Source organism: Bipolaris victoriae, assembly GCF_000527765.1.
Source record: "Bipolaris victoriae FI3 unplaced genomic scaffold scaffold_45, whole genome shotgun sequence".
In the NCBI taxonomy this organism is placed as follows: Eukaryota; Fungi; Ascomycota; class Dothideomycetes; order Pleosporales; family Pleosporaceae; genus Bipolaris; species Bipolaris victoriae.
Genome location: NW_014575347.1, coordinates 102,256 through 128,965, shown reverse-complemented (window position 1 = coordinate 128,965; position 26,710 = coordinate 102,256). Strand labels below are relative to the sequence as shown.

Here is a 26,710-nt window from a genome sequence, read left to right as displayed (position 1 = left end):
GTGCTGTCTCGCACCGATCTGGCTGTCGACCACAGCATTGCTGATATACACTACAGCAAGAAATACCTCTTACTGAGCCCAGAGCCTGAACCGTAAGGCAAGTCGAAGTGTCGGTAGAACCCAACGGAGGTCCAACATCATCCTCGCTCTCTAGAATGCAGCATGCACAGCAATCCAAGAATCCAAAATTTTCCACAATTCCCCCCTCTTTACACAGCAGCCTGCTTCTTCTTCCTCGAATACAACACAGCCTTATGCCGTCGCTCCTCAAACCCCGCACTTTCCCCCTTATGCCCTTCCATCCAGCAATTCTGGCAGTATAAATCGTTGTCGCAGCCCAGACACTTGAGTGTTGCGTCGTCCTGGCATATTATACACCATGTGTCGATTTCTTCGTCGATTTTCTTTTGCAGATTCGTGGAGACGGGAGGTTTCTTTGTGGGAGCGAAGGATGGTGCGGAGGGGAGGCCGAGAGCGTCTGTTTGGGAGGAGGGTGAGGGTGCGGCAAGGGCGGCTAGGCGGGCAGTGAAGTCGTCTTCTATGGCTTGTGTGTCGGGTTTTGGTAGATCTTGGGGCGCGGAAGGGAGACTCAAGTCGTTATCTGTAGTTTCGTTGCGGAGTTTCTGGTCTCCAGAGTCTGACTTGTCGTCTTCTGATGCTGGTGAGGGAGGATCGTATTTCTTACTTATTTCAAGCTCAGCCATGACTCTTGCGATGATATCGTCGGCCTCGTCATCTTCAGTCTTCTTTTTGCCTTTTTCGTCCACTTCTTCGTCAGTGTCTTCCTTTGCACCAACTTCTCCGCTTCCAACATTGACTTCTATGCTCTCCCAATCGGTCAGCCCCTCTGTTTTACCCTGATTCCTTTGCCCTTGTGCACGACTATTCACCACTTCTGGTAATATCTGGCGCATATCTTTCAATAGCTTCCCAACATCTTGCTGCTCCTCCTTGGACACATCCCATTCCTTTCTATCTCCAATAGCGCCATTCAATTCACCCAGCAGCTCTTCCAGGCTCTTTTCGTCTTCATCGTTAAACTCAACATTTAAGCCACCCACACCCTGAGACACCCCTTCTAGATAGTTTGCTGCACCCGGTGCAACAGTTGGTGCGCGTATATCATTCGTGGACGCTGTTCGTGATGGCTGTGGAGAGCCCGCCGGCGACGCGGAGCCCAGACGCGCAAATCGTGCTGCAAGATCGTCGGTAGGTTTAGGAGGTTCCGCGGGCGCTATCGACGCGTTGTAGCTGGTATCCAAGCTGACAGAGGACTTCTTGAGCGCATTCAGGCGGGCGAGGAGATCATCGTCGGTAGAATTGAGGTCGGGCATTATTAATCAAATACGGAGGTGGTTTTTGCACCGGAAAGTTAAACAGACACAGTGGTTGTCCTAAGAAAGTTGAGCTATGACGGCGTGCTGCATGGAAGCTTTGAGTTTCGGGAATGTGTGGAGTTGCCGCGACCAGCTTGGTTGGATATGGCGGGGGAGGGGCACGCTATGCTTTAGACCGCGGGCAGTCCCAGATAGATGCAATTCCCCAAAGTTACATTTCATTGGGTTCCAGAATAATTCATGACTACTATAGATCTCTTGAGCATTTGAAAAACAACCGTGCTAGCTCGGCATTCCAACAATCGCATCACATCTTCACATGTCGATGCCAGCCGGTCCGACTGTCGTCATACCCACCGCTCCCAGCATCTAAACCCTACCCTACAATTGCGTGCTTTTTCCACCATATATCTCACCACCACAATCCTCTTCCTCCCCTCTAACCAACCCTCTTCCAGCCTCCCCTTCTTCCATCTACGCTGAAACCCACCACACCCGCAAACAATGGCGCTCGCACCCAAATTCGCAGGCCAAAAGCTCGCCTCCTCCTCCATCCAACCCAAAGCCGTCCACACCCTCGAGCTCTGTCCGTCTTCCCCCCTCAATCACTCCTCCCTTCTTCCCTAGTTCTAACAAACGCAAACCTCTAGACCTCGACTACGTCTGCCCCTTCTCCGCCAAAATGTACAAAACCCTATTCACCACCCCCCTCCGCACCACCCTCCTCTCCACCTACAGCACAAGCCTCGTCACCATATTCCGCCAGCAAATCCAACCCTGGCACCCATCCTCGACACTCGTCCACGAAGCCGCATACGCTGTGCAACGCGTCGATTCCAGTAAATTCTACGACTTCTCGGAGAAGCTGTTTGAGCAGCAAAAGGACTTTTTTGATGTTAGTCTGGTGAATGAGACGCGGAATCAGACGTATAGGCGACTGGCCAAGATAGCGGCGAGTGTAGGGGTGGATGAGGGAAAGGTGTATGGGTTATTGGAGATTAGCGATAAGCCGGGTGAGGATGGAAGTTTGAATTCGGGGAATGGGGTGACGGACGATGTCAAGGTGCAGGTCAAGGCGAATCGCATGACGGGGGTGCATGTGACGCCGACGGTGGTGTTTGATGGGGTTGTGAGGAATGAGATTAGTAGTAGTTGGACGGTGGAGCAGTGGGAGGAGTGGTTGGCGAAGAATGTTAGTAAATGACTAGTGGATGAGGAAGGCAAGAAGAGAAGCAGGAGGTTCGAAAGCAGAATATAATATAAACTTGGAACCTAAAAAGAAAAAGAAAACTCTCTCATACACGCATACAAAAATGGATATAGGTAGATGAGCTGGGTTATCATCCGGAACACCAATCGAACACCAGCTCCAAAGAACGCAAAGGGAAGTGCTATGCTGTGCACGTAGGCCATGTGTTGTACGCCAGTCCGCTCCCACCCCATGTGTGCGATGCGAAGATCATTAAGCAAAATCAACGCGCCACAGTCAGACCATCCAAGCCCGCAACGCCGAGGACACAACAGTTCCGCCCAATCTCCAACACGACACCAACCTGCAGACTTAGTACGCGAACCCGTCTGCGCCCTCCATGTCCACATCCTCGCCTTCGGCCACCTTCCTAGGCTCTTCCATGTCTTTCTTGAACGCCGTCTTCTTGGCATCCACCTCCTCGCGACTCAGATCCTTCATCCAGCTATTGTTCCTCACAAGAATCTCCTGGACCCTCTCTCTCCGATCGTCATTGAGCTTCTTGTACTCCTCACTGGGCTTTGGAACTGCCTCGCTGACACCTGCGCGCACGGCATCCGGCTGAAGGAAATACTGCACACCGCCCGTACCAAATGGCTCGCTGTTGATGAATGTCATGATGTAGGCAGAAGGACTAATGGAAACAGTAATCTTGTCGTCATGCTGGACCTGATCGAAACGGTCTTCTTCGGAGAGAAGTTCAGCCTTTGCCAGACGCTTCTTAAGGTAAGGATAATTGACGCGCGAGAGATCGACCTCCTCGGTAGGCTCGATAGCCATGTACGAGGCAACGTATGCCCGCCAGCGCTTGACCCGGTCCAGTGTGTTGAACTCAAAAGTAGGATCATCCTTCTTAAACAGCCGGACATATGCTTCCATCTTGGCGGGATCCTGTTGCAAGATTAGTGTATTGTCATCAACAGCAGAACAGTCGTTGTTTACATAAGTAATGCGGTAGGTATCAGCATCTTTGGCGAACTTTTCAACAGCCTTTCGATAGGCAATCTCGCTCTTGTGCGTGGTGGTGTCGTTGACGCGGTCCTTTCTGAAGAGGTTGTAGATATCAAGGCTCTTGTCCTTGCTATCTTGGCTCACAATTGCAACAGCAAATCGAACCAACGAGCTGAGTAGCCTGTCGAATGAGTACAACTGCCAACCAATCTGCAAGTAGTATCGACGTAGTGTCTCTTCGATGAAGTTCATCTCAACCTCTCCAGTAATCTGGTCCTGGAACATGTCGAGAAGTTGCTGGTAGTAGTTGGCCGTAGGCGAAGTGTCCTTGAAAAAGTCTTCAGGTTGCTTGTCCAGCATCTTAAGTTTCTGTGCTGGCTTGGGCTCCTTGGCACGCATGATGAGTCTTTGCACTTCATCCTCGCTCTCCTTAAGCTTCAAAAGCCTCTCGTAAAGCATAACAAACATCCGGAAGAAGCAGTAGATTGAGGCATTGGCGTACATGTTGTACTCAACGCGGCGGTAGGGTTCTTCGTGCTCGAATTCCTTGTCACCAAAGGCAGTCGGGGTAGCGGCGTATTCCACCCAATGGCTCGCAGGTCGGTCTGCACGTGGCATCGAGTTGGAACTGTCGACAGCAGCATCCTCTTCCATAGAGTTGTCTGGTGTGCTGTCTCGGCTTGCTGAGGCGACACTGTCCTCTTTGTCCTTGCGTGGCTTACTGCGGGGGTCAAGAACATCGCGGCGAAGGTCACCCTTCTTTGTCTTCAGCGAACGTTGAGAGATGTCTTCATCTGGAGAGGGAGTGTCTTCGCCTGAATCATTGGGCGTATCGCGCCCTGAGGTGTGTACCCGCTGCTCAAACTTGGCTGAATCGATGCCGAAGAAGAGGGGAACAAACTCCCTGACAAAAGGCACAACCTTTGCAAATTCGGCACCTGGGTTGTTGTCGGCAAAAGTAAGCATCAAACGAGCCACGTCAAACAGCACTTCTTCATCCTTGAAGGAGAAGGCGAACTGATAGTCGGGCTGTGAAATTTCTTGAATCTGCTGAAGACGCTTTTGTTCCTCGTAGCGAACTTGGATCTCGTTTGTAAGCGACTTGGGTTGGAATTGTCGCTTGTCAACTTGCTTGACTGTGATGCTTTGGTGGTCAAGGGACTTCCAGAAGATCTTTTGAGTCTGGTCGCGCCAGACCTTTTCCCATTCTCGTTGGGCAGCCTTCCAGTCTTCCAGCTTCGTCTTTAACCGGTGGAGAAGCACTGGGACGACGCTCCAAGGCATCTGGAAGAGCTCTTTGATAACATCTTTGCCTCGATCGCGACCATAGATCTTCATGATAACACGCTTGTAGATTGTCTCGCTCTGTCCGCCCAGTCCGGGAGGCAAAGTAAACCCAATCCTGTCTTCGGGCTTCATCGTGAGCAACTGGTTGGCGATGGGCTCAAGCTGCTGGATCGTGCGGCTACAAGCTTCGATATTGAAGTCATAGTCATGACGTTCCTCTTCGATCCTGTGGAGACCCTCTTCGAATGTGTTCTTGCGATGCGCAACGAAACCAGAATCTTCGGAAGCCCATGTTGGATGAGAAGCCCATTCATCGTTCAAGACAGACCGGCAAAGCTCATCACGCCCACTGCATACGCGTTCCCTTTCACGCCTGGGAAGAAGACGATAGCTGGGGCCCAAGCTTCGGCAGTTGGACAGTGAGACACGAGAATTGACTGTCTTGGGGCGCGAATTTTGCTGCTCTTCATCTTCACCCATGAACTTCTTGAACCAGGCAAAGAGTTCTTGGTTGCCTCCGATGAAGGATTGTGCACGGTAGAGGAGGAGTTGCTTGTCGATCAAATCCTGCGAGTAGAGATTGCAGAGCTTCAAGAACTCGTTCATAATGTTCTTGTTTCCGATAAACTTCTTGACGCGGTCGAAGAAGGCAAGCTCATCTTGGCTAGGAGATGTCGTTGTTGTTGGCGGCATCGGCTCAGGCAGCGCAGGCGTCAGGGTAGGTGAGACTGGTGGGCCATCTGGAATCGTCTGTTTTGTAGCATGTCCGGTCTTTGCACGCTTAAATTGGTTAGCAGACAAACTCTCGTCAGAAAATGAAGAACGTTTAGAAACTGCAGCAATTCTGTGACTGAATCTCCTTGGCTCGTTCCGCACATCGGAAAGAGATGGAACAGGCCATTGCAACGTCAACGCGTCCGAACAACCGCTAGGCAAATGAAACCTGTCGCGGCCGTCACCATGCACAACGACAACGCTCGACGTGGCAGAGCGCGTGATCATGAGTGGGAGTCAAGCTGGGCGCGACGTTTGAAAAGGGAAAGAATGAGGAGTTGACTGGAGGACGTTGGGGCTGTGCACGTGCATCTTGGAAAAAAGGAACCACCGAATGCCATGATCCCAGTCTTGCCGATAAAAGTGTGAAAAGATTTACGTACCTTGTTAACATTTACCTGGTTGTAACCACCGCGGACATTCGAAGTCGGTGGCTCTTGAGACATGGGCGCAGGCATGGGTGCAGCTACTGGTCCCTGTCGCTCACGCTTCCGCTTGTTATCACGGTTCGCTGTGGGAGTGGGTGCGAAGTTGCCCATGGGAGGCAATCGCGAGGTATCCGCGCGACCAGGTGTCTGCTGGTTCGCTGCGACTCCGTATCCAGATTCTCCTCTTACATTGCTGAGCATGACCGCATCTTCAGCAGCATTCTTGGCAGCCTGTTGTTGTGCTCTATGGTGAGCGGCAGATTCTGGTAGAAACTGTTTGAAGTCTTCGAGAAGATCTGGCGCGCCGCCGAACAGATGAGTGACTTGAGCGTATACGTCCTGGATAGGTTTCGATTCCCGTTGGTAGGTCTGGAGGATCTCCAAAAAGTTCTTGTAGATATCAGGATGAGCCGCAAATCGATTCTGTACCATAGTTAGCGTCCGTGCCTGTGGGTCCGCTTTGAAATGAGTGTTTGTTTACCTTGATCTTGTTGACGTAGCTGATAGCATGGTTGAATTCCACTGGTCCTCGTTTCTCGGCTGCAGCCCCGCCCATTTGGGGAAGTTGAGCGGAGCCATTCATTGCTTGTCCTTGAGGGGTAGCAGCGTCAACGCTAGGTGACATGAGCGAGCGACCAGTAGCAGCAGAAACAGCATTTTGCAGCTGCGAGACGCCCCTTTGCTCTTGTTGGTGAGCTAGTGCGGCGGCCGAGCCAGCAGGGTCAGGATGGGGTCGCGAGGTGACTTCTGGTGAATGCTGCGGGTGACCCTGTTGTCCTTGCTGTGGTCCATACAGAGGCTGTCCCAAAGTGCGGTTGTTTGGAGAAAACATTGTTTCTTGTCCCTCTGGCCCTTGGGGCCTTTGCTGCTGAGGCCAAGGCCGTCCTTGTGCGGTTTCGTAGTAAGTGCCCTCATGCTGTGGAGCGTTGTTGCCGTTGGCGGCACCGCTTCGGGGTGGCGAAAGTGGCCTTGGAGCAGGCATGGTGGAAACCATAGTACCCATTGGCGTAGTGACTCGAATAGCATTTGGGTCTCCATTGGTGCCACACTCAATCTTGTAGCCGGGCGGGAGAAATGTGTTGAATCCTTGAATCAAGGCTGGGTTGCCCGCAAACAAAGTTGATACCCTCTCGATAACGCCTGGAGTGTCAATCGCGCCGCTCTTAAAATCTTTCATAATATCGAGGAATCGATTGTAGACGTCGGGGTGATCTGCGAATTGCACCTTGACTTGGTCGAGATAGCTCAATGCGTCATTGAGAATCGGCTGCTGTCCCTGACCCATAGCCATGGATCCTGGAGGACCAGCAAAGGGCATCAACATCTGAGCTTGGGTCGGCGCTTGCACCGCGTGCTGCATACGAGGTGTCGTCTGCTCGTGCTGCGCAGGCGCGTTGCCGTACATGGGGTTAGGTGCGTTTTGGTTGCCGCCCATTGGAGGTGCAAGTGAATTTGGCCCGTTCATCTGCCCAGATTGTCCGAGCAACCCATTCGGGCCATGTATCGTTCGCGCGGAAGGGGCGACTGCAACAGGTTGGTGGATCTGCATTGGCGTGGAGTGATTTTGTAGCGCTGCGTGCTCGCGCTGCTGGCGCTCATGGAGCTCCCGATCCCGCTGCTCTGCTTCGCGCTTTACAATTTCTTCTTGCTGGTGCATGGGATGCGCCTCCATTTCCCTCTCCCGTGTTTCGCGCTCGCGCATTTCTCGTTCCCTGTCCGCATTCACTTGCTCCGAAGTCGGTAGGTGCTGTTGCTGTTGCGATTGGGGCTGCGCTTGCGATTGCTGCTGTTGTTGCAGTGTTTGCGATATTCCCGGCAACGAGTATTGGGACCCCTGGGGGCCTTGGTGACCTTGCGCTGCCGCGTCAGAAGAAGGTAGTCGCTGAGCGGACATGTGGGGCGACGAGTGCTGAGGTTGCGCAGTCAATCCTGGAAGCGTAGGAAGGTTCTGGTTGTGGGCTGTCGCGGCGCTTGAGGAGTAGTATCCACCACCTGTGATGGAATTAGCAGTTTGGAGAGAGGCGCGTTCTTAGCATGCGCTACCTACCGGATGGTGGAGGAAGTACCGGCCCTGGACCTTGCGCAGGTGACGCATGAGGTGGGGCCTGTGAATTCGCGTTGTTTGGCCTGTTGTCGCTCTCAAAGTCAGCTTGTTTCCAGTCGAATGATAGTAAAAAGGCGATTTTGGCAGCTTCTTCGCTCGTGACTGCCATGGCGGGTGGAACAAGTAGAAAGTACGCACCCATAAGGTCCAAGAGGGCGTGGAGCTGGCGCTTGTCCTTGCGCTTGCTCTGTTTGCTGCTGGGTCTGCGCCGACACACCTGCCTGTGCCGGCGGCCACCCATCTCGATGCGCTGGATTCATGTCGGCTTTACCAGGCTCGCCGGCTTTAAGCAGATTCGCGTGACCGAGGAGATGAACGCGTTAGGATGGCTTGGGCGAGTTAGAAACTGGTGGAGCTCATGGACGGCTCGCGGTGTTATGCAGGAGGGTGTCGGGGTTTGTAGGGTCTGAGACTAGATCTTGGGCGATCGTTGTTGATTAGGAGGAGCAGGGCAGCCCGAGCTGGTGCTATCGCCGGAGCTGCTCGGCGAGTCCACCAGGAGAATATGGAACGATGCCGCCGGGATATGCGACAGTATTAAGCGACTCAAAAAGGCGCGATCAAGCAGGGACGAGAGTAGTCGCGATGATGGAATGGTGGTGGCATCTGGTTTCTCTGTCAGGGACCGGCGGGATAACTGGTCGGCCCGAAGGCGGTCAGTGGCAGAAAACCAGCGCGTCATTCAGCCGAGCAACGCAACTGCACGGTCACTATGGCTTGGGAGCCACTGGTGATTCATGGTTGCATCCAACATTGTTGTCCAAACACACTTCACATTATAGTTCTCGCAATACAAAAATCCAGATAAATCTGTATCGCTCAAATCATGATGCTATTTAAAAATAGATTTCGACATGTGATTAGTCTGTTTTAGATGCTACCGATATTTACTAGATGTTACCAATACTAGGGGACTTTCCATCGCCCTCTCCCTAGCGACCAGCCATACGACTATACTCTCATCCGCAATATGATTCCTCCCCTTTCTGAAGAAATGCCAACAATACAAACCACTATGTATGATGCCCTTGACCTCAACATCTTCAACAGACGGAGCGTAACAGCTCTCACGAAGCCGATACAGCGCACCAACAACGCCTTCGCAGCCATTGAGAATATTCAACATAAAAAAACTCGTGATACTCATAACAATGTCCTCTCTATCTAGAAGATCCACTGGAAGCTCTCCTTGACCTCAAAGCTGACCTTTGCCCTGTATAGATCGTCAGTATCCTGTTCGTTGTAGCAAAGTGTATGCTAAGGCAAAAAAAACGTACCTAATATCAGCGCTGCTCGCGCCAATGAACACCTCAAAAACTCCCTCTTCCGCAATCCAAGCACCAGTCTGGCCCAGACTTGTGTCAAAGTAGCCCACTGAGTACTTATTCAATTTTAAGACCACATCCTTGGTTTCACCTGGTTGCAGGAAGACCTTGCCGAAAGCTTGCAGTTCCTTTTCTGGGCGAGGGAGCGTAGACTTGACATCCTTGACGTACCCTTGGACAATTTCGGGGGCGGCTACTGAACCCGTATTGGTAACGGGTACAGTAATGGTGATTTCGTCACTTTCGGACAGAATATCACTGCTGACGCTTGGTGTTCCGTACTCGAAGCTGGTATAAGTGAGGCCATGGCCGAAGGGGAAAAGTGGTGCGATCTTGGATCGCTCATAGTGCCTGTAACCCACGTAGATGCCCTCTCCGTAGATAGTCTTTAGGTTCTCACCAGGCCAGTTGTGGTAGGCTGGGTTGTCTTCGATTCGGACTGGGAAAGTCGTTGGCAGCTTACCGCTAGGACTGCTGTTTCCAAGCAGAACATCCGCAAGCGCGTTTCCAGCCTCTTGACCTTGGTACCATGCCTGCAAGATTGCGGGGGCCTTGTGCACCCATGGCATAGTGACTGGTGTTCCCGACTGGTTGACAATGACTGTTCGGGGGTTAGCTGCCAGAACAGCTTCGATCAAACGATCCTGGGAGCCGTTCTTTGGAAGGTCCATTGTTTGGCGATCGTATCCTTCTGACTCCCACTCTGCGTCCAACCCAATTACCACGACGGCGACGTCGGCATCACGTGCAATATCTGCAGCCTCTTGTAGGCGATCGATCTTATCTTCTTCTTGATAGCCGATGCGGCAACCGCCGTAGTCGTGACGCCTGCCGATAACGGACACCTTTGAGGCGGGCCGTACTTCGCTGGTACTCTCGATAAGGATCTCGACTGGCTTGCCTTCCTCTAGGTAAATCGACTTGAGTACATCCTCAGACGCTGAGAACATGGCCTCGCCTTCCTCGGTCCAATCCCAGTTGTCAATAAACAACTCGCCGTTGATAAACATACGACCTGGTCCCACTGAAGCAAAACTGAAGCTGTGGTTTCCACTCGACTTTGGTGTGAGTGTAGTCTTGACCTTGAAAGAAAAGTCTGGAAGTAACTCCATAGGCGCTGAATCCCATAGCCAAAGGTCTGTGCTGACCTTTTGTTGAACAACAACAGGTTCACCCTTGAACCTATCCCCCTTGTAGTACTCCAATCGTACGCCAGTCTCACCGTTTGATTTGCAGTAGGGAGAGGCCAGTGGCAGCCACTTTGAGCTGTCGCAACCTTGCGCAAATGAAAGCACGCCATCGAATCGATTCTGGAGACCTTGCCAGGGTGTGACATTGTAGTAAGGGTTCAAACCAGCACTTCCTCCACCACTGGCAATCGCACGCTTGGCATTTGGTCCGATCATTGCAATCTTCTTCGCATCCCTAATCGGTAGGACGTCGTTTTCGTTCTTCAGTAGTGTCAAGCCTTCAATACCAGCTTGGAGAATCAGGTTCCGGGTTTCGATGTTGTCGATCGACCGCTCCGGCTCTTCAGGTGTCATGTTGTTGAGTCCTTTGACCCGATCGACAAGGTAAAGTACCCTGGCAGCAGATTCCTCAATGTCCTTGGGAGTTATCTCGCCATTGTCGAGACATTCCTTCACTTGCTCAACTTTGCGCCACTTGGATGGGCCTGGCATTTCAATGTCGACGCCAGCTTTGATCGAGGGCGCAGTTGCATATGTGCCCGTCCAGTCAGAGATGATGGCTCCATTCCATTGCCACTCGCCTCGGAGGACTTCCTTGATAGAATGAATGTACTCATCAGCATGAACACCATTGACCATGTTGTAAGAACTCATGAGCGCCCATGGTGATGCATCTCGGACAGCAATCTCAAAAGGTTTGAGGTAGATTTCACGCAGCGGCCGCTCTGCAATGATGGCATCATACGCCTGTCGCTCGGTCTCCTGCTCGTTTCCGAGAAAGTGCTTGATGGTAGCGGCGACACCCTTACTCTGAAGGCCACGAACATAGGAAGCCGCAAGCTTTCCGGTCAGGAAAGGATCCTCAGAATACGACTCAAAGTTGCGGCCTCCGAGAGGAGATCGGTGCATGCACACAGTGGGTGCAAGCAGCACCTGTGCACCACGAGCCTTTGCCTCTTCACCAAGGTGACGGCCAACCTCTTCAATCATGTCCAAGTTCCACGTGGATGCCATGGATATGCCGCATGGAAATAGGGCAGCCTAACTTCGTCAGCTTGAACCGGGTAGCGCCAAGCCGGAGTACGTACAGGTGTGCCGTTAGTGAAGAACTCTCCGCGAGCGCCATTGGGTCCATCCGAAGTCTTGATTGACGGAATGCCCTTTTCAGGAATAGCTACGGTGCGCCAAAAGTCGGCTCCTGCAAGCAAAGAAATCTAAACGAGGTCAGCCTGGCTTCGCTATAGGTCTCTTTCCGCCTCTTTCATATGCCCAAGAACGTCAGACGGCATCTTGAGCCGGCATAAGATGCGCTATGGTTGCATTGCCGAGTTCCATCTAGAAAAATGCCGTAGTCGCTTGCTGCAGGCTCACAAAAAAAGCATGAGAGCCTCAAATCGATGTGCATGTATGGAGAAAGGAGACTCTCACAAACACCGGCCCAGTACAGAATAGCCAATAAGAATGCAACGAATGCTGGTTTTTGACACTACCGTGCTTTTCAAGATAACAATAGCACCACGTACCTGTTCCTCCAGGGTCAGCTTGGCGGCAAGATTCTTCGCCTTGTCGTCAGGCCTCTCCATTGAAAATAGCTTTTTGCCCGCCATTGGTTCGTCGTCGGCTGGGGAAACGTCCTCGGGCGTTGCAGCAGGAGTCAAGAGAGGAGTGTCGAGGGTCAGAGGTTGGATCTGGATGGCCGGGTGCTTTAAGTCGATTTGCTTGATATCATCTGTAGGGCTAGCGTTGCCCAGGTTAATTGTAGCCATTGTAGATCTCCTCAAAAGGCTGAATTAAATGATTCGATAACTTCGGGATATCTGGGGCGGTTTGCCGCGCTTCTCGCCACGTGCAACCAGTGCGAGTGAAGCGAGCGATCAAATAAAATCAAAAGACGACGAAAGCGAAGGAATGGGAGATGGAGATAAGGCTAGAGGTATGCGGTAGACTTCGAAGATGGTCAACTGAGGGACGTGGTCATCTTTTAGTACCCGCCGCAGCGTTGTTAGTTGATCGTCTGCTACTCCAACGCATGGGCCCAGAAGGAGGACGCTGGAATGCCGGTTCAATTGGAAACAAGCCTTGTACCTTGCTACGGCTCGCACGTCTCAGGTGGCCGGCAGCGCTATTGGTTGCCGGCGGCAATCAACCAACGTTGAACGTACTTAGACCCGCCTCGATCTGGAATGTAGGCAGGGCGGGAGGCTCGTGTTGTGGTGTCAATCTAGAGCTTGCCGTGCGGCTGGTACTGGCGGCACCCGACGCTAGTATGCTGCAAAAAGTCATTGTACCGCTGCAAAAGCTTTGTAAACCCCCCCACTGACGGCTCGTATCTTGGGCAAGTATACAGCCCAGGTAGTTCCGCGTACAAGCAGTGCAAGAACAGGTGACACGCGGGTGGAGCTCTGCCAATGCATGCCACGCAGAGGAAGCGATTCCCCAGCCAGGGTCAGCAGCATCGAGATTGACTCCTTGCCTCCCTCTTTGTTAAACGGCGGTGATGGCGGTCCTGAACTTCCGAAACTAGGCTGGCAGGCAGTCGGAGAGCCGTCTGCAAGGCATTTTAGGCGGCCAAAGATGGCACAGCTGAGGTGAATGCCAATCAGTGGTGGAACAATATGGTTGTGAAGATGTTGCGGCCCGGGAGGCGGGAATGTTAAGCGGGAATCCGGGCCAACGAGCCGTTTTGCATGTTAGCTGCATATCACGTTGGCCAAGTCTCCCGTTGTGCGCCACACGAGGGGTTGATTGATTATGGTTCATCGAGAATGGGACCAGACAATCGGAGCGTGGCCATCACAACGCCGTCTCGTTGGTCGGAAGTGGCCCTGCCACGAGAGCTTCATTTCCGATAACAACGAGGCCATAGTCAGGGCGTCTTTACCGTATTGTACATCTAGTGCAGGTACATTGCTTACTGGTGACCACCTCCATATCTAGTCATCATCATCCTTATCCTCCTCGTCGTTGTCATCAAGGTTCATAACGAATGCTTGCATCAAGTGATCCATGACATCAACGACCTGACTTAGTCGTCAATCTACGGGCCATATCACTGCAAGAGCAACATATGAATGTATACTGTCCCTCATTTGGACCAAACCCTGTTACATATTGCTGCGAAACGCCGGTGTATTCAAGTATATCTGGGCTCGATTGAGGGCGCAAGGTTACCCCAACTTGTCAAACAAACCATGGCTTTTGCATGCGCACTGCCCACTCTTTGATGCTATCATTAAGTTGGAGCTCCGTCGTACCGGACGGGGGGGGGGGTGGAATCTTACCTATGTTGCGCATACCTAGAGTTACTGCCCAGGTCAAAGCACCGAAGTACTGCCAGATTGAGCAGATCAATTTCCTACTGCGTAGTCCTTGCACAAACAACAAAAGAGACGGAAATTTTGTCCACTCGATAACATATGAGTTTAATCATGTGCCGAACAGATCCATGTCAACACCTGATTTCTATATTCATCCATGGCGGAACCTCTCACCGAAACTTGTCTTGATATCCGATATCCATGCTTCCGTACACCCGTGACTAGGCAACATGCCTGTGAGAACATATTGTGTCTTTCTACTCGATTGACTGGTGCCGGGCCGGCAAGCCATCGTCCTGCCAAAGCATACGAGGCAGTCAGAGCCCGCACCGAGGTCTGTCTCAGAGATCGCAACATGTGCAACGCTCTACTCAGCCAAGTAGCTTTAGTCATTGAATGTGAACTTTGATCGAATTGTATGGAAGATGTTGTATGCTTTAGATGAACTTATTGAGCGGCATCATTGTTTAGTGCTCTCGTCATCAATGACCCCGTCAACGACATGTGGTTACCTTCTCTTTGCTTGACATATCCAGCTACCGTCCTCAACAATCAAATCTACCAATCCTCATCGGCTTTCCTCCCATGCATAGCTGCTTGCCTCTGCCTCAATGCTTCTGCAAGTCCACCAGCGATGCTACCGCTACTGTCTCTCGCACTCTCCATGGTACTGCCGCCGCTACCGCTGTATCCGCTATCTCTGCCAGAATCACCGTTGACGGCTTTTCTCGCAGCAGGACGTTTAGCGGGGGGAGCAGGTGGTTTGGGCTTACCGTTCGCAGGGCGAGCGGGCGGCGCTGGGGGTGGGGCGGGAGCAGATGTGCGGTCAACGACTTCCTCAAGGTAAGCAGATGGTGCCCACCCAGACGCAGATTTGTCAAGACGGGAAGCCAACCACCATCCTGTAGTGTATTTGTTAGTCACGTACTCATTACTTGGTTCCTCATTGGGTCAGAGATAACGTACCATTGCTCTCCTTCTGCGTGACCAGAATGATTTCGTCCTTTCCGAGACTTAGCTCACCGGCACTTTGACCTGCAAAGTCATACAGTGCCTTGTACCGAGGCTCCTTTGGTTGGGCTGGTGGTGCAGCACGCGCTTGTGGCATAGGAGGAGGTGGGGGTGGTGCGCGTGCTGAACCCGCCGAAACCTCGCGTGTGTGAGAGCTGGTACCATTCGATAACGCAGCGACTGGGTGTGGGACAGGCTTGGGTTGAGATGCAGCGGGCTGTGGCACAGCTCTCGGTTGTGCTGGACGAGACGCGAGCTTTGAGGGACCTCCGCCTGGGCCACCGGGCCGTAGAAGCTTGCCCTTTGTGATGGGCTTTGCAGCGACCTGCTTACCCTTGGGGGTAGGCTTCGACACAGAGTTGGGTGGCTCTCCCGGGCCAGTGTGAATAGTACCACTCTTATACAGATCGTCTCTCGGTACTGCAGGGTCTTTGACTACCTTGACTTGAGCCGGTTTGCCAGGCTTCTTGTTGTACTCGATACTGCGGCCATGTTAGCTTTTTCTATATGCTTCTCCATATGATTAACTTACGTCTCGCCTATTCTGAGTGTCAGAGCGCCCCGCAGTACGTTGTGGAGCTGTGTGAAGAACTCAGTCTTGAACACGCAGTTGACAAGTGGATCAGGTTCCGTTGGTGAGCCTGCACCGATCGAGAACCAGTCGTCCTTGAGGGTGGAACAACTAATGAACTTGATTGCGCCCACGGGGATTGTCCTCTCGGCTTGGATCTGGACTTGACGGTTGACCATGACCTGCTTTATGAGATAAACATTCTTCTTGGTAAGCACCAGCATGCGAGCCTCTGGTTTACTCGATCGACCAAGCTTCGACACAAGCACTTCGGCTCGGCATGAGAAAGGTACCTCCTCGCTGGATGATATACCGACGGCTTGAGCAATGATCTCGCCAGGACCGCCGTGATTTCCGATGCCAAGATAGTCTCCCATAAACCTTCGAGATCCAATCAAACTGTACCTTCTCCTCTCTTTTCGGCCTTGAAGAATGGTGTGTCCTTGATCGCGCCACTCGATGAACTCTTTGCCTCCGTTGAGCTTTCGCCAGAATCGTTGTATTCGAATAGCGCATTCTGTTCGGTAACGCAGATAGTTTCTCCAAGCTCGCTGAATACGGATAGCCATGTTATGCCAGTATCGATCGCGCATCGTCTCCAACGCAAACAGGGTCTCTGGAGTCTTGATAAACACCTTTGTCGTTCCTATTTGGTACTCTTCCGCGGGTATGTTGGTGTCCTTCAGAATCGTCTTGGCTCCAGTCTCATAGTCGCCCGTCCAAGTGTATTCTCCAGCATAGGAGCACTTTGGCGACAGCAGGAAGAATCGCTCGACAAACTTGTCAAAGGTCTGACGTGACGCAAAACCAGCTCTCCGAATTCGTACGTTTTCTTGCAGACCAAGATATTTGACCTGGTGGAGCACATTTGAGTCGTTGTATTCCTTGGGCGACTTGTTCTCGTTGGGCTTAATGGTACGGATGTAGGACGGGCGGGCTTGCATCAGAGTGGTCACAAGGTCGTTGGCAGACGCCTTGATCTTGTCTCCAGCCGTTGGCGGTCGCCGTCTGTTGTCTTGGTCGACTTGGTTGGGGAAGAGTGTGTGAACGAAAGTGTTGGAACTTTGACCAAGCAGGTTCAACAGATCCTTGAGCAGCTGGTCCTTGTTCTTGTCAGTCATTCCATCAATTGCATACGACACATCACCAGCGTAATGCTTGATGACGAACTGGCCCTGGCGAGGTTGGAAGTTGGGATTCGAGGATAGAGCGTTGAGCCTCTGGACAAAAGTCTGATCTGCAGCAGTCGGGTCTGCGTGCGCTGTCGCACAAGCATCGTTCAGGGCAGCAAAGACACCCGGTGGGCGCTTCTCCTCAATCAAGTCGCAGACAATCTTGTTGTCGAAGTATTTGATGGGTGTCCACTTGATCTGTTCTCGCTCGTACTCTTCTTGCTCAGCCTTCAATGTCAGCTGGATGAAGATTTGCTGGAGTTTCTCGTTGACATAGTTGATGCACAACTGTTCGAAGCTGTTCTTCTCGAAAATCTCAAAGCCGTAGATATCGAGAATACCAATGGAATGCGCAGTTTCCCCGCGAGCTTTCAAGGATAAATTGACACGCTCTACAATCCAGTCGAAAAGGTTGAAGTAGATGCCCTTTGCGAGCGCGTCTCGGACTGCGCCTGCTTGCGCGCAGTTCAGAGGTACGTCGTACACGGAGCCTCGTCGTCCTCCACGACTTGTTTCCATGATGCGAATTGTGAGCGCCTTGTTGACGTGCGCAGCGTCAACTTCGAGTAGGTATGCTACGAAATCCACCACAGACTGGTCCACAATGGCCGCATTGCCCTGGTCGTCTTCTCGGAAAGATACGTTTCCTAACCAGAGGATAGCTGCAAGCATTCGGAAAATGTTGTCTTGTTCCGCCTGTGGCAATCCAATAACCTTCATAGCATTGAGCGTGTCGTTGAATTCGGCGTTGTCATCGATTCCCGGGACATCGAAGCACTTTGACCGACTAGTGTACACGTAGGCTTGTGGTTGTTGCAGACCAAAGATTTCTACACGTCTTAGCGCAAACTCATTGCATTGGGCATGTGCACACCTTACCTCTGTAGTTTGCTGAAGCAGCCTTTGTGAATTGGTAGAAGATGTGGAAGTTTCGCTCGTTTGTAATCTGCCCCACCACGCGAGTCTTCTCGAGTAGGTAGTTGTTGATGTTTGCTCCGACCGGCTCTCCCTGCGCGTTGAAGTGGATCTCGAGGTACTTTCCGAAGCGCGACGAGTTGTTGTTCCTCAGTGTCTTTGCGTTTCCAAAGGATTCGAGCAGGGGGTTAGTGGCCAGCACCATGTCCTTGATCTCTTGAATGGACGAGTTGCTTCCGCCGGATACGTTTGCAATGTACTGCATGAGTCGCTTGGCGGCCTCTGTCTTTCCTGCTCCCGACTCGCCGGAGATGATGACACACTGGTTTTCTTTGTATGCGTTCATGTTGTAGTAGGCAGACTCGGCGATTGCGAAAACGTGAGGTGGAACCTGTGCTCGGTCAGCCGTGGGAGTACTGGGGAATTGTTGTCAGTATGCGCCGCACCTCGAGCCTGTTCTTGCCCTTGTATCCCTCGAGCACCTGGTCGGTGTATATGCCCACTGCCAGCTGTTAGCATCTGTCTTGTACAAGCGCAAGCGGAGTCTTCGTACAGTCGCGGAAGGGATTGACAGACACCAGTACGTGTCCGATATATGTCTGCGCCCATTGTCAGTCGGTGTGCCAGTGTGGTGATATGCGTGTGTGTATGTGAGTGTATATGTATGCGGCGCGGGGTCGGGGCAGGCGGGTCGACGCACGTATATCTCGCCATTCTCGAATCGCTTCTTCAAGTTGTCGTTGATGGCTTCGTTTGAGATTTTACTGATTAGGGTCAGATCTGAGACTCCGACTTCCTTCTTCTTGGTCGTCTCGAAGACGGCCTTTGTTGCGAACTGGGCCTTGGGGGCAGCCCTCGCTGCGGGCTGGCCACCAACGGCCTTGCGCGCTGCGCGGTTGGTTTTCCCCTACACACCACATGCATTAGCCGAGTGTCGTTTGTACAGAGGAGCTTTTTTGGCGAGTACCATGGTTGATGCCCGATCTCGAGCTGGGACTGGTAGCTACAGTCGGCCAGCGGTGGGGGGAAGTGTGTGTCGTACTGCGCGCGGGATACGGCAGAGATGATGTCAATAGGCGTCAAGGGCCAGAAGCTCAGAGGCAGTTTCGGAGGGTGAGGAGCGGCCGCTCAAAAGTGTGGGTGTGCTGAGTTGGCCGCGGTGATCTCGAAGACGGAGACCAACGTCAGAGAGGGACCGGCCAGGACAAGGCAAGCCTTCAATCGGGCTCGTCGGAATCGCCTCGCCCCAGCACAGCCACAGCCAATTGCCGGACGCGCAAGCACAGGGCGGCGGCGGCATAGTTGCCTTGGGTGCATTGGACTACTACGTACATATGTACGTACATACATTCACACACCCCCTTCACACCCTCACACACCACACATGCATTGCACGTACACGCTCGTTTACCTTGTGCCTGGGTGAACGGGGCCAGCACACGGTGCACTGCTCTCCATTGGGCCGCCTCGCCAGCCCTGTTGCCTGCTGTTCTCGCCCACCACTCCGCCGCGTACACATGTGGCCGCTTACGTGTCGCTCCGTCACGCCTTAGGCATCAACATTGGCTCTCTGCAATCGAATCATCATTCTTCAACACTACCAGCTGCCACCCACATCCCAACGCCCCTGGATATGCAACCCGTCGTAAATGAGCGTCCGAATAAAGGCGAGCACTAGGCCCAGCACAACGCCAGCCCATTTCCAAATGCCCATCGTCCTTGTAAAAAATATATCCAAAAACAAAAAAAACAAAAAAAGGACAACTCCACAACAGAGTACAACGCCGTCGCTTGCCCGCCAAAGAAGTAGTCGTTCAGTCATCATGAGAAAACATCGCCTCCAAAACGCCCGACACTCGCCCAGTCTAACCGTCTAGATTCCTCGAGTTGAGGGCCGCCCCATGAGTACATCTTGGGGTCGGCCAGGCATCCGAGCCCTCCTTGCTGGCACCATTCCACAACCACGGCGTAGATGAATTCAATCTTTGCCCGCAGCAGATTGCTTTCCGTCAGCTCCTTGTAGCTGTCTTCCTTGTCTGCTGAGCCATACAGAAGCTGTTGCAGAGAACCTCGCAGATTAGCACGGGCCTTCACATGCCTCCACGGTACGCTGCCCGTCTCCTCGAGAAGAGATGTTGCGTCAAGTGGCAGGCACAAAAAGTGTCCATATCCAGCATCTGACGAAAGAACAAGCTTAGTGTGATCGGGGAAGTTGAACTGCTAACTGTTAGTTTGGCTCGAGAAATGATTGCAAAAACAGTGCTTACCTGGAACGACCCATCGTCGAATCCCCATATTCCCACATTGCCCAGTCGCTGGTAGAACCGGACAAAGTTGACGCGCGGATCTTTCCTTAGAGGCTTCTCCTCGTCGCCAAACGTTGCGCACATGTACTTTCCAAACTTATGCCACACTGTCCGGATCTCCTCGACGCGTCGCGAATCAAGCACTTCGATTTGCGACAGTCCTCGGTCCTTCTTGACAGTCGTGTAGTAGTTCAGCGCTACGCTCTTGGCCACCTCTCGGTTGCCTCCGGCTTTCCGGAGATGATTGTATCCGTCATTCGCAAATGCAATGGTAACCGGGTATTGCTCCTCGGCCGACAGTAGCGTTCCGATGCTGCCGTCGCTGAGGACATATCCAACTCCATATCGTCGGCTGTAGTCTACCCACTTTGCGACAAATGGCAATTGTGGTGGCTGCTCTCGCCTCGACTTGGTCGGCTTCTTGTCCAGCACTCTCTCGAGGTTGTCTCGGAATGTCATCAGACGCGCCAATACGGCTACCGGGTCCGTTGAAGGCATATCCGAGCCAATAGTACGGTAACGAGGAGCACTTCGCGAACTCGATGATTGAGACAAAGGCTCCGACTTCTCACTCTCCCTTTCCCGAGTACTCGCTTTAACAACTCGTAGTGGTGGGAGATCGGGAAGTCCTGTTGAGCTAGTCTTTGATGTTTCTTTGGTGGGTTCTTTCACCGCCCTCGAACGAGTTGACGCCCGTGCCTCACGAGGAACGCGTAATGGGGCAGGTGCCGTTGCTGTGTTTGCTGTGACGCGACCAGGATTCGATATCTTGCGAACCGCCCTGAGTCGAGTGGGTTGCTTGTCCAAAATCCGGTGTGCTTGTTCGGGTTCTTGATCTGGGTCTGTGTTCTCCTTGAGTGTCTGTACTGGTGGTTGCTCTCTCCTTGAAGCTCTGGGTACACGGGCCTTGACTCGGTCGTTGCCAGTGGTTTCCGAAAGTGCGTGACCTTCTGATGATGATTCCTTCTCCTCTGAAATCTCGCTCAGACCCCCAGGAGCTTGGTGAGGCCATTGCACGCGCGCAGGGAAAGGCACATATACAACGTCCTTGGCAAATGGAATATTGGGCTGCTTGCCAGCTTCAATCTCCTTCTGACAGTCTCGTGCAACTGTCTTGTTCGATCTGCGGCCGTACGCTCCGAACGACTTTCCAGGCTCGTATTCGCCAACGGCAGACGATTTGCAAAGCTGCCACCATTCTTCCGTGTATCCGCGTCTGATTGTCGAGGCAGTCGGTGGGCGGTTCTTGGGCCATTTTGGAATCCTCGAGGTGCAGCCGCTATCAAGCTCCAATGGGATATAGCCTAGCTTGAAAAATGGATGCGCAACGATCTGGTCGGGTGTTGGTCGCTCATCTTCGTGTACGAGCAGTAGAGAGACAATGTCACGCAGGTCGTCGGTAATTTCGTTGGCAAACTTTGCAAGATCCGGCCAGGTGTATTCGCGAGCCTTTAGCTTTCGGTAAATGTCTTCGCGCTTCGCAGCATGGAACGGCGCCCTGCCCACGGCAAGTGTGTACATCATGATTCCGATGGCCCATAGATCAACCTTCTCGTCGTGGCCCTTTCCAGTCTTCTCCAGGACTTCTGGAGCAAGGTAGTTGGGTGTGCCGCACATGGTTGTTCGACGGATCGCCCCGTAGTCGCTCTGTGACACCAATAGCGCGGCGAGGCCAAAGTCACCGACCTTGACGTTCATGTCGCGGTCAAGAAACAGGTTGCCGGTCTTGAGATCGCGATGCACGATGTTGCGCTGATGCAGGTACTTGATGGCGCCGCATGTCTGGATCATAAATCGCCGGATCTCGGGCATGGTGAAGTATTTGCGCTTCTTGATCGCATCGGCCAGCGAGCCATTCTCGGCCAGCTCGAGAACAACATAGGTGCTCGCCTCGAAGGAAAAGGCGCGGAAGAACTCGACGATGTTGGGATGGGATAGCTTCGAGTGGATCTGGAGCTCAGTCACAAACTGCAGGCGGTGTTAGCGCGGGTCGCATCTTTGCCCTCGAGGTCTGCTGCACCTTTTGCGCCAGCTTGGGAGGCTCCATTTTGGATTTGACGATTTTCAAAGCGACGGTGCTGCTGCCGAGGTGGTCGTGGCCCAGCAGCTTCGCGCGATGGCATATGGCGAAGCCACCTTTTCCAAGCTGCACTCCCGTCTCATACTGAAGGCCTTCGGGGTCCTGCACCACAGCCGGCGGGGCATCTGCGTGTATCGTTGAGGCAGACATTGGCGATGGAGTGTGAGGATGATGAAATCAAAGTCGCAGTGTTGATGGTCGTAAACACGCCGCGGCTTAGCGCCGTTGCTAGGGCCATGGGGGTACTTCCCGATCCGTGCACCACTGCACTGCAGCGTGCATAACCTTTGGCCTGATACATACATAGTACATACATGTCGCCAGAGTCTATAGCCAGTGTCAGTGCCAGATTCAAGCTAGCTGTCGTGTGACCATGTGGCTCTAGTGCATTGGATGGTGTCTTGTTGTTGCTCCGCATCGTCTGGTCGGGCCTTGTTGTTGTCCGCCGTTCTGTGGATCGGATCGATGAGGTGCGGGCGGTCGTCAGGCAACTGCAAACCCAACATTCGGCTCCGAACGATGATCAACCACCACGAGCATACATACATGACCACCAAAGGCTGTCGTCCGACTTTGGATATGTCTTCATTCCTGTAGAGCCGGCAATGAACCCCCGCTCGCTCATCAATTGCCTGTATACATCCACATACTAGGTACCCGCAGCACAGTCGTCGTGACCGAACATGTCCCTCACCCTCAAAGTCACCTCGCTGTTCGTCAGGACGCTTGCGAAGCCTGTAGCAGTATGTCCATGCGCCAGTCCGTCTCTGGAATTGCTACTCACCCCAGCTAGAATGCGATAAAACGCAATGCCCACGAGCACGAACGCTTTCGCCGAATATGCGTCAAATTTGCCCAAGGCCTGCATCGCGTCGACATGCGTATGCGCCTGGGCCTCCTTCAAGACCCCGCCGTCATCGACCGGCAGATCAAAAAGGAAGTCGCCTTGGCAGAGGCCAGACGGAAGGAGGCGGCAGCGCCCACCGTCTTGACTGAAGAGCAGACCAAGGCGGAAGAAGCTCTCTCGGAGAAGGAGCGGGAAGCAATCAGGAAGAAGGCAGAAGAAAGGGCCAAACCGCGCATTCGGCCCCTCTCCGAACAAAAGGCCATTGAGATGGGCGCAAACTTTGTTGCCGAATCCTTCATCTTCGCTGTCGGCATTGCAGTGATTCTCGTGGAGCAGTGGAGGCAAAGGAGAAAGGCCAAGAACGCCAGAGACGATATCAGGGAAGACCTAGAGGAGGTGCAGGCTGAACTGAGGACCGTCAAAGCAGAGTTTGAGGAATTCAAAGCAAAACATCCTGAGCCCACGTCCTCCAAGCTGTTGGGCTTTTGGAAGGGCCGCGCTGAAGAGAAGGGAGCTGAGCCTGCAAAAGCCGCAAAGTCCGCGTCTACTGGCACCACAGCCACCATCGACTCACCAGCTCAGGCTGAGAGCCAAGCTACTGAACAGCAACCAGCAGACAAGACCTCGCAACCAAAAGAGTTGGGAATGCACACGCGAGAGACTTGATCTCGACGGCCTAGACCTTCTCTTAACATTTTCATACTCCCCTCTCATGATACCCTTCCGGTTGCGGACGTAGGCCTGTGTGTATGTTGTTTAAAAAAGAGGATAGGCATTATGTATTTATATGTGATATTGCTTCTTGGAGATCTGATTGGATTGTATCAGGGATAATCCATCAAGACAATATTGCTTGTGGGTACAAGGTGTTCGTCTTCAACCAAAATTGGCGTGTATAGAGTATAGAGTCAAACTAGATGTATCAATATCAACCACTTACCTGTTGTCATTATGGAGCTTCATGTAGCTGATGGTGTCGATTAGATATTTGCACATGACACAACTAGGCTCGGGTTTACAGTTGTGACGGACCAAGAGCAGATGGAGATCGGTCGCTCTTTCCCTTGACTTACGAACTCAAGCATGGTACCCTCGTCACAATGTCAACCAGATATCTCCAACCTGTGTAAACAGACATGTGATACAAAGACTACTTTCCAAGTTTAAGTTATATCCATAAATCTACTCACTGCATGTTGGACAGCTGCAAACTATATCCTGCTCGTTCAATACCTGCCAAAGTAAGCATCAATTACTATGCCAGCCATACCAATATGTACCAATAGCTAAACCATCACAGTGGCTTCATCGCACCAACCCCAATATCACCGCCATCGCTCACTGCTCTCTCCCAGCGAAGAAATCAACCCCATAACCTCAACTACACAAATTTCTCATGCCATCACCCAATCCATGAAAGCGCCCGCTCTCCCCCAGACAGACGGTGGATCCGAATACCATCCCACCCGCAACCCAAACTTTGCTCAGTCCAATCCCCCCTCGTACCCCCGCCAACAACACATGACCCAACCACCTCTTCGCGCTCGCAACATCCCAATTGTACCGTCTCTATCAGTTCCACCACCGCCGCCTCTACGCCAACAATCGCACACCACGGGAAACACAGTCCATGACCTCCTTCCTTACTGCACTACGGAGCCGCTGCTGAACGAAGCCCAAGTCATTGCTTTGAGCGATGTGGTAGGGAGTCTGAGGGAGCTTGTGCCGTTGGCGCTTGCGGCTGCGGCTGGGGATGAGAGGAGTCTGAGGAAGTTGGAGAGTGCGGTCGGGAAGCGGGATGCGGTGGGTCTTGTGGAGTTTTTTGTGGATGAGTGGGAGATTGAGGGGTAAGGATGTGGTGGGAATGTATGGAAGTTACCTGGTCATGAGAACATGTGGTATAAGTCTGCGTTCTGGCTGTAAGTGAGATGTTGAAGAGAGATTAACGAATCCTACACATTACTCAAAAAACAAAACGTAAAGAAGAATGTTAACGAATGATATTTTTGCTAAACGATGGGATATCACACAAGCACTTTCGCTATACTATCCTCCCAAAGCACCCTCATCTCCCCAATCATTACCACCAAAACCACATCACCTCCATCCCATCCCATTTCCCTCCTCTTCACCCCATCTAACCCGACCCAAAACTCGTAACATTAATCCCCACAGCCGCAAGCGCCGGCCCAACATTCAAATCCAGATTAATAACATTACTCTTAATCGCATCTTCATAATACACCAGATGCTCTCCATTCCTGACGCTCGAATTGCCGGAAATCTGGAGGGGTAGGACTGCGTTCTTGTACTTTGACTGGATAAGGCCGAGGATGGAGAGCTGGTCGACGTGGCTTTGGAGGGGGAAGGTGTTGGGGCCGGGCTTGAGGAGGACGTTGGGGATGAGGCAGTAGCCGATGGGCTTGCCGTCAACGCCCAGGTTCATGGTTACGTTGCCGAGGTCGAGGGTCATGACTGAGGGGTTGGGGATGCTGACTTGGGCGATGAGGTTGGATTTGTCGGCGAGGAGTTTGTCGCCAGAGAGGATGCTGACGTCGGTGATGTTGAGGCCGGCGAGGCGGTTGAGACCTGAGGGGTTTATGTTAGTTTTCGTTCCTGTGGTGAGGAACATATATTACGTACCCTTCATTGTAACAATCTTGTTGTAGTTAACGTCCATGGTGGGAAGGCCACTGAGGTGGATGTTGGTTTTACCGTCGAGATGGATTGAGAATTCCTCGCTGCCTAGGACGAGCTTGGTGTAGTTTGAAAAGGCATCTTTGTTTGCGAGCTTCAGTTCCTGGTCAACGGTGACGGGTGTCTCTGCCTCGGATTTAACCTCGGGAATGTCGATGTACAAGAAGGGTGTTTGTCCTGCAATTGATAGAGCAGCGCGGAAACCATCGATCTTGGGGTGATAACTGCTGTCACTCCTGATGACCGAGTCGAGCTTCAGGTGGATACTATCTGAGTGGGGATTGGTGACTTCTTGAGAGAGAACCTCTATTGTCGAAGCGTTGATTTCGCGTTGTGCTCTCTTTGGTATAGCAACGTAAATGATTGGCAACACAATGATCAACACGATAATCGCAAATACCAGAAGATCTACCACATGTCAGAACAAATCGCGGGTTAAAGTCATCCTCGGATATCAGCTCACCGCACCACCAGAATTTTCTGCAATGGTTCTTCATGCGTCCTTTGACGCCTGGCTTCTCGCCTGGTGGATAGAGTTTGTTCATCACACCACCTCTATTCTGGGGCGTAGTGTATACACCATCTGTGCGCGTCGATCCTCCTTTGTCGTCCATCTTGATGTTTCCTCTGTGGTGTGCAGGTGTACTTCGAGGAACAAGTCGATTGTTATGGGCCCTCGCGTACCAGGGTACGTGATAGATGGCCAAACTTTGCAGCTATACAACAAGCGCAGAGTCGAGCCGGTATTAAATAGAACAAGAGTGTCTTTACCAAGACGATCTAATCATCTAAGCAAATGGCAATGGAATGCGGGGAAAGCGAATCGCAAAGACGTCGTGGCTGAGAGAGCGATGGAAAGACTTGCACATGCTCAGCATGAACCGAGAACCCCTCTCATGCGAGGTTGTAATTGGCGATGAACCAACAATAAGGCATGCCGGAGCAATGTCAAAAAGGGTACGATCCGTAACGGGCCACATAATGGCTTCACGAAGAGGACGGGTGGTCCGAGAGTAGCCCTATGTGGTGACACTCCGAGATGTGTGCCACCCGCCCATAGGCAACGGCAGCCCCGGCAAGGCAGGCTTGTCAAGGCGGACGGTCGATTGGCGCATGGTTTTTTTTACTATTTGTTTTCCAATTGTAAGC

General features: G+C 52.4%; 8 protein-coding genes across 8 annotated transcripts; 3 read left to right on the top strand and 5 right to left on the bottom strand.

Annotated features, from left to right (window-relative positions):
* Nucleotides 1-209: 209 nt before the first annotated feature.
* COCVIDRAFT_99990 (hypothetical protein) lies at nt 210-1,334 on the bottom strand (the record flags this gene model as incomplete). The annotated part of the gene is made up of 1 exon (XM_014700865.1): nt 210-1,334. The coding sequence occupies one exon, from the start codon at nt 1,332-1,334 to the stop codon at nt 210-212; it is 1,125 nt and encodes a 374-aa protein (XP_014556351.1).
* Nucleotides 1,335-1,841: 507 nt separating this feature from the next.
* COCVIDRAFT_16238 (hypothetical protein) lies at nt 1,842-2,541 on the top strand (the record flags this gene model as incomplete). Its single annotated transcript, XM_014700812.1, has 2 exons — nt 1,842-1,923; nt 1,988-2,541. The coding sequence occupies 2 exons, from the start codon at nt 1,842-1,844 to the stop codon at nt 2,539-2,541; spliced, it is 636 nt and encodes a 211-aa protein (XP_014556298.1).
* A 357-nt stretch (nt 2,542-2,898) lies between these two features.
* On the bottom strand, nt 2,899-8,371 carry COCVIDRAFT_26886 (hypothetical protein; the record flags this gene model as incomplete). Its single annotated transcript, XM_014700864.1, has 5 exons — nt 2,899-3,477; nt 3,529-5,604; nt 5,982-6,449; nt 6,508-8,018; nt 8,074-8,371. The coding sequence occupies 5 exons, from the start codon at nt 8,369-8,371 to the stop codon at nt 2,899-2,901; spliced, it is 4,932 nt and encodes a 1,643-aa protein (XP_014556350.1).
* A 923-nt stretch (nt 8,372-9,294) lies between these two features.
* On the bottom strand, nt 9,295-12,411 carry COCVIDRAFT_26885 (glycoside hydrolase family 3 protein; the record flags this gene model as incomplete). The annotated part of the gene is made up of 4 exons (XM_014700863.1): nt 9,295-9,343; nt 9,408-11,686; nt 11,734-11,859; nt 12,169-12,411. The coding sequence occupies 4 exons, from the start codon at nt 12,409-12,411 to the stop codon at nt 9,295-9,297; spliced, it is 2,697 nt and encodes an 898-aa protein (XP_014556349.1).
* Nucleotides 12,412-14,520: 2,109 nt separating this feature from the next.
* COCVIDRAFT_100010 (hypothetical protein) lies at nt 14,521-22,167 on the bottom strand (the record flags this gene model as incomplete). The annotated part of the gene is made up of 10 exons (XM_014700862.1): nt 14,521-14,864; nt 14,929-15,455; nt 15,506-17,546; nt 17,596-18,022; nt 18,078-18,133; nt 18,185-18,230; nt 18,332-18,538; nt 19,486-19,851; nt 19,899-21,905; nt 21,958-22,167. The coding sequence occupies 10 exons, from the start codon at nt 22,165-22,167 to the stop codon at nt 14,521-14,523; spliced, it is 6,231 nt and encodes a 2,076-aa protein (XP_014556348.1).
* Nucleotides 22,168-22,700: 533 nt separating this feature from the next.
* COCVIDRAFT_99998 (hypothetical protein) lies at nt 22,701-23,530 on the top strand (the record flags this gene model as incomplete). The annotated part of the gene is made up of 2 exons (XM_014700861.1): nt 22,701-22,760; nt 22,811-23,530. The coding sequence occupies 2 exons, from the start codon at nt 22,701-22,703 to the stop codon at nt 23,528-23,530; spliced, it is 780 nt and encodes a 259-aa protein (XP_014556347.1).
* A 708-nt stretch (nt 23,531-24,238) lies between these two features.
* On the top strand, nt 24,239-24,715 carry COCVIDRAFT_100055 (hypothetical protein; the record flags this gene model as incomplete). Its single annotated transcript, XM_014700860.1, has 1 exon — nt 24,239-24,715. A coding segment is annotated over one exon (477 nt), but the record flags the coding sequence as incomplete, so codon positions are not given.
* Nucleotides 24,716-25,001: 286 nt separating this feature from the next.
* On the bottom strand, nt 25,002-26,175 carry COCVIDRAFT_26881 (hypothetical protein; the record flags this gene model as incomplete). The annotated part of the gene is made up of 3 exons (XM_014700859.1): nt 25,002-25,453; nt 25,508-25,969; nt 26,025-26,175. 3 exons carry the CDS (start codon nt 26,173-26,175, stop codon nt 25,002-25,004), a joined length of 1,065 nt encoding a protein of 354 aa, XP_014556345.1.
* Nucleotides 26,176-26,710: the final 535 nt, after the last annotated feature.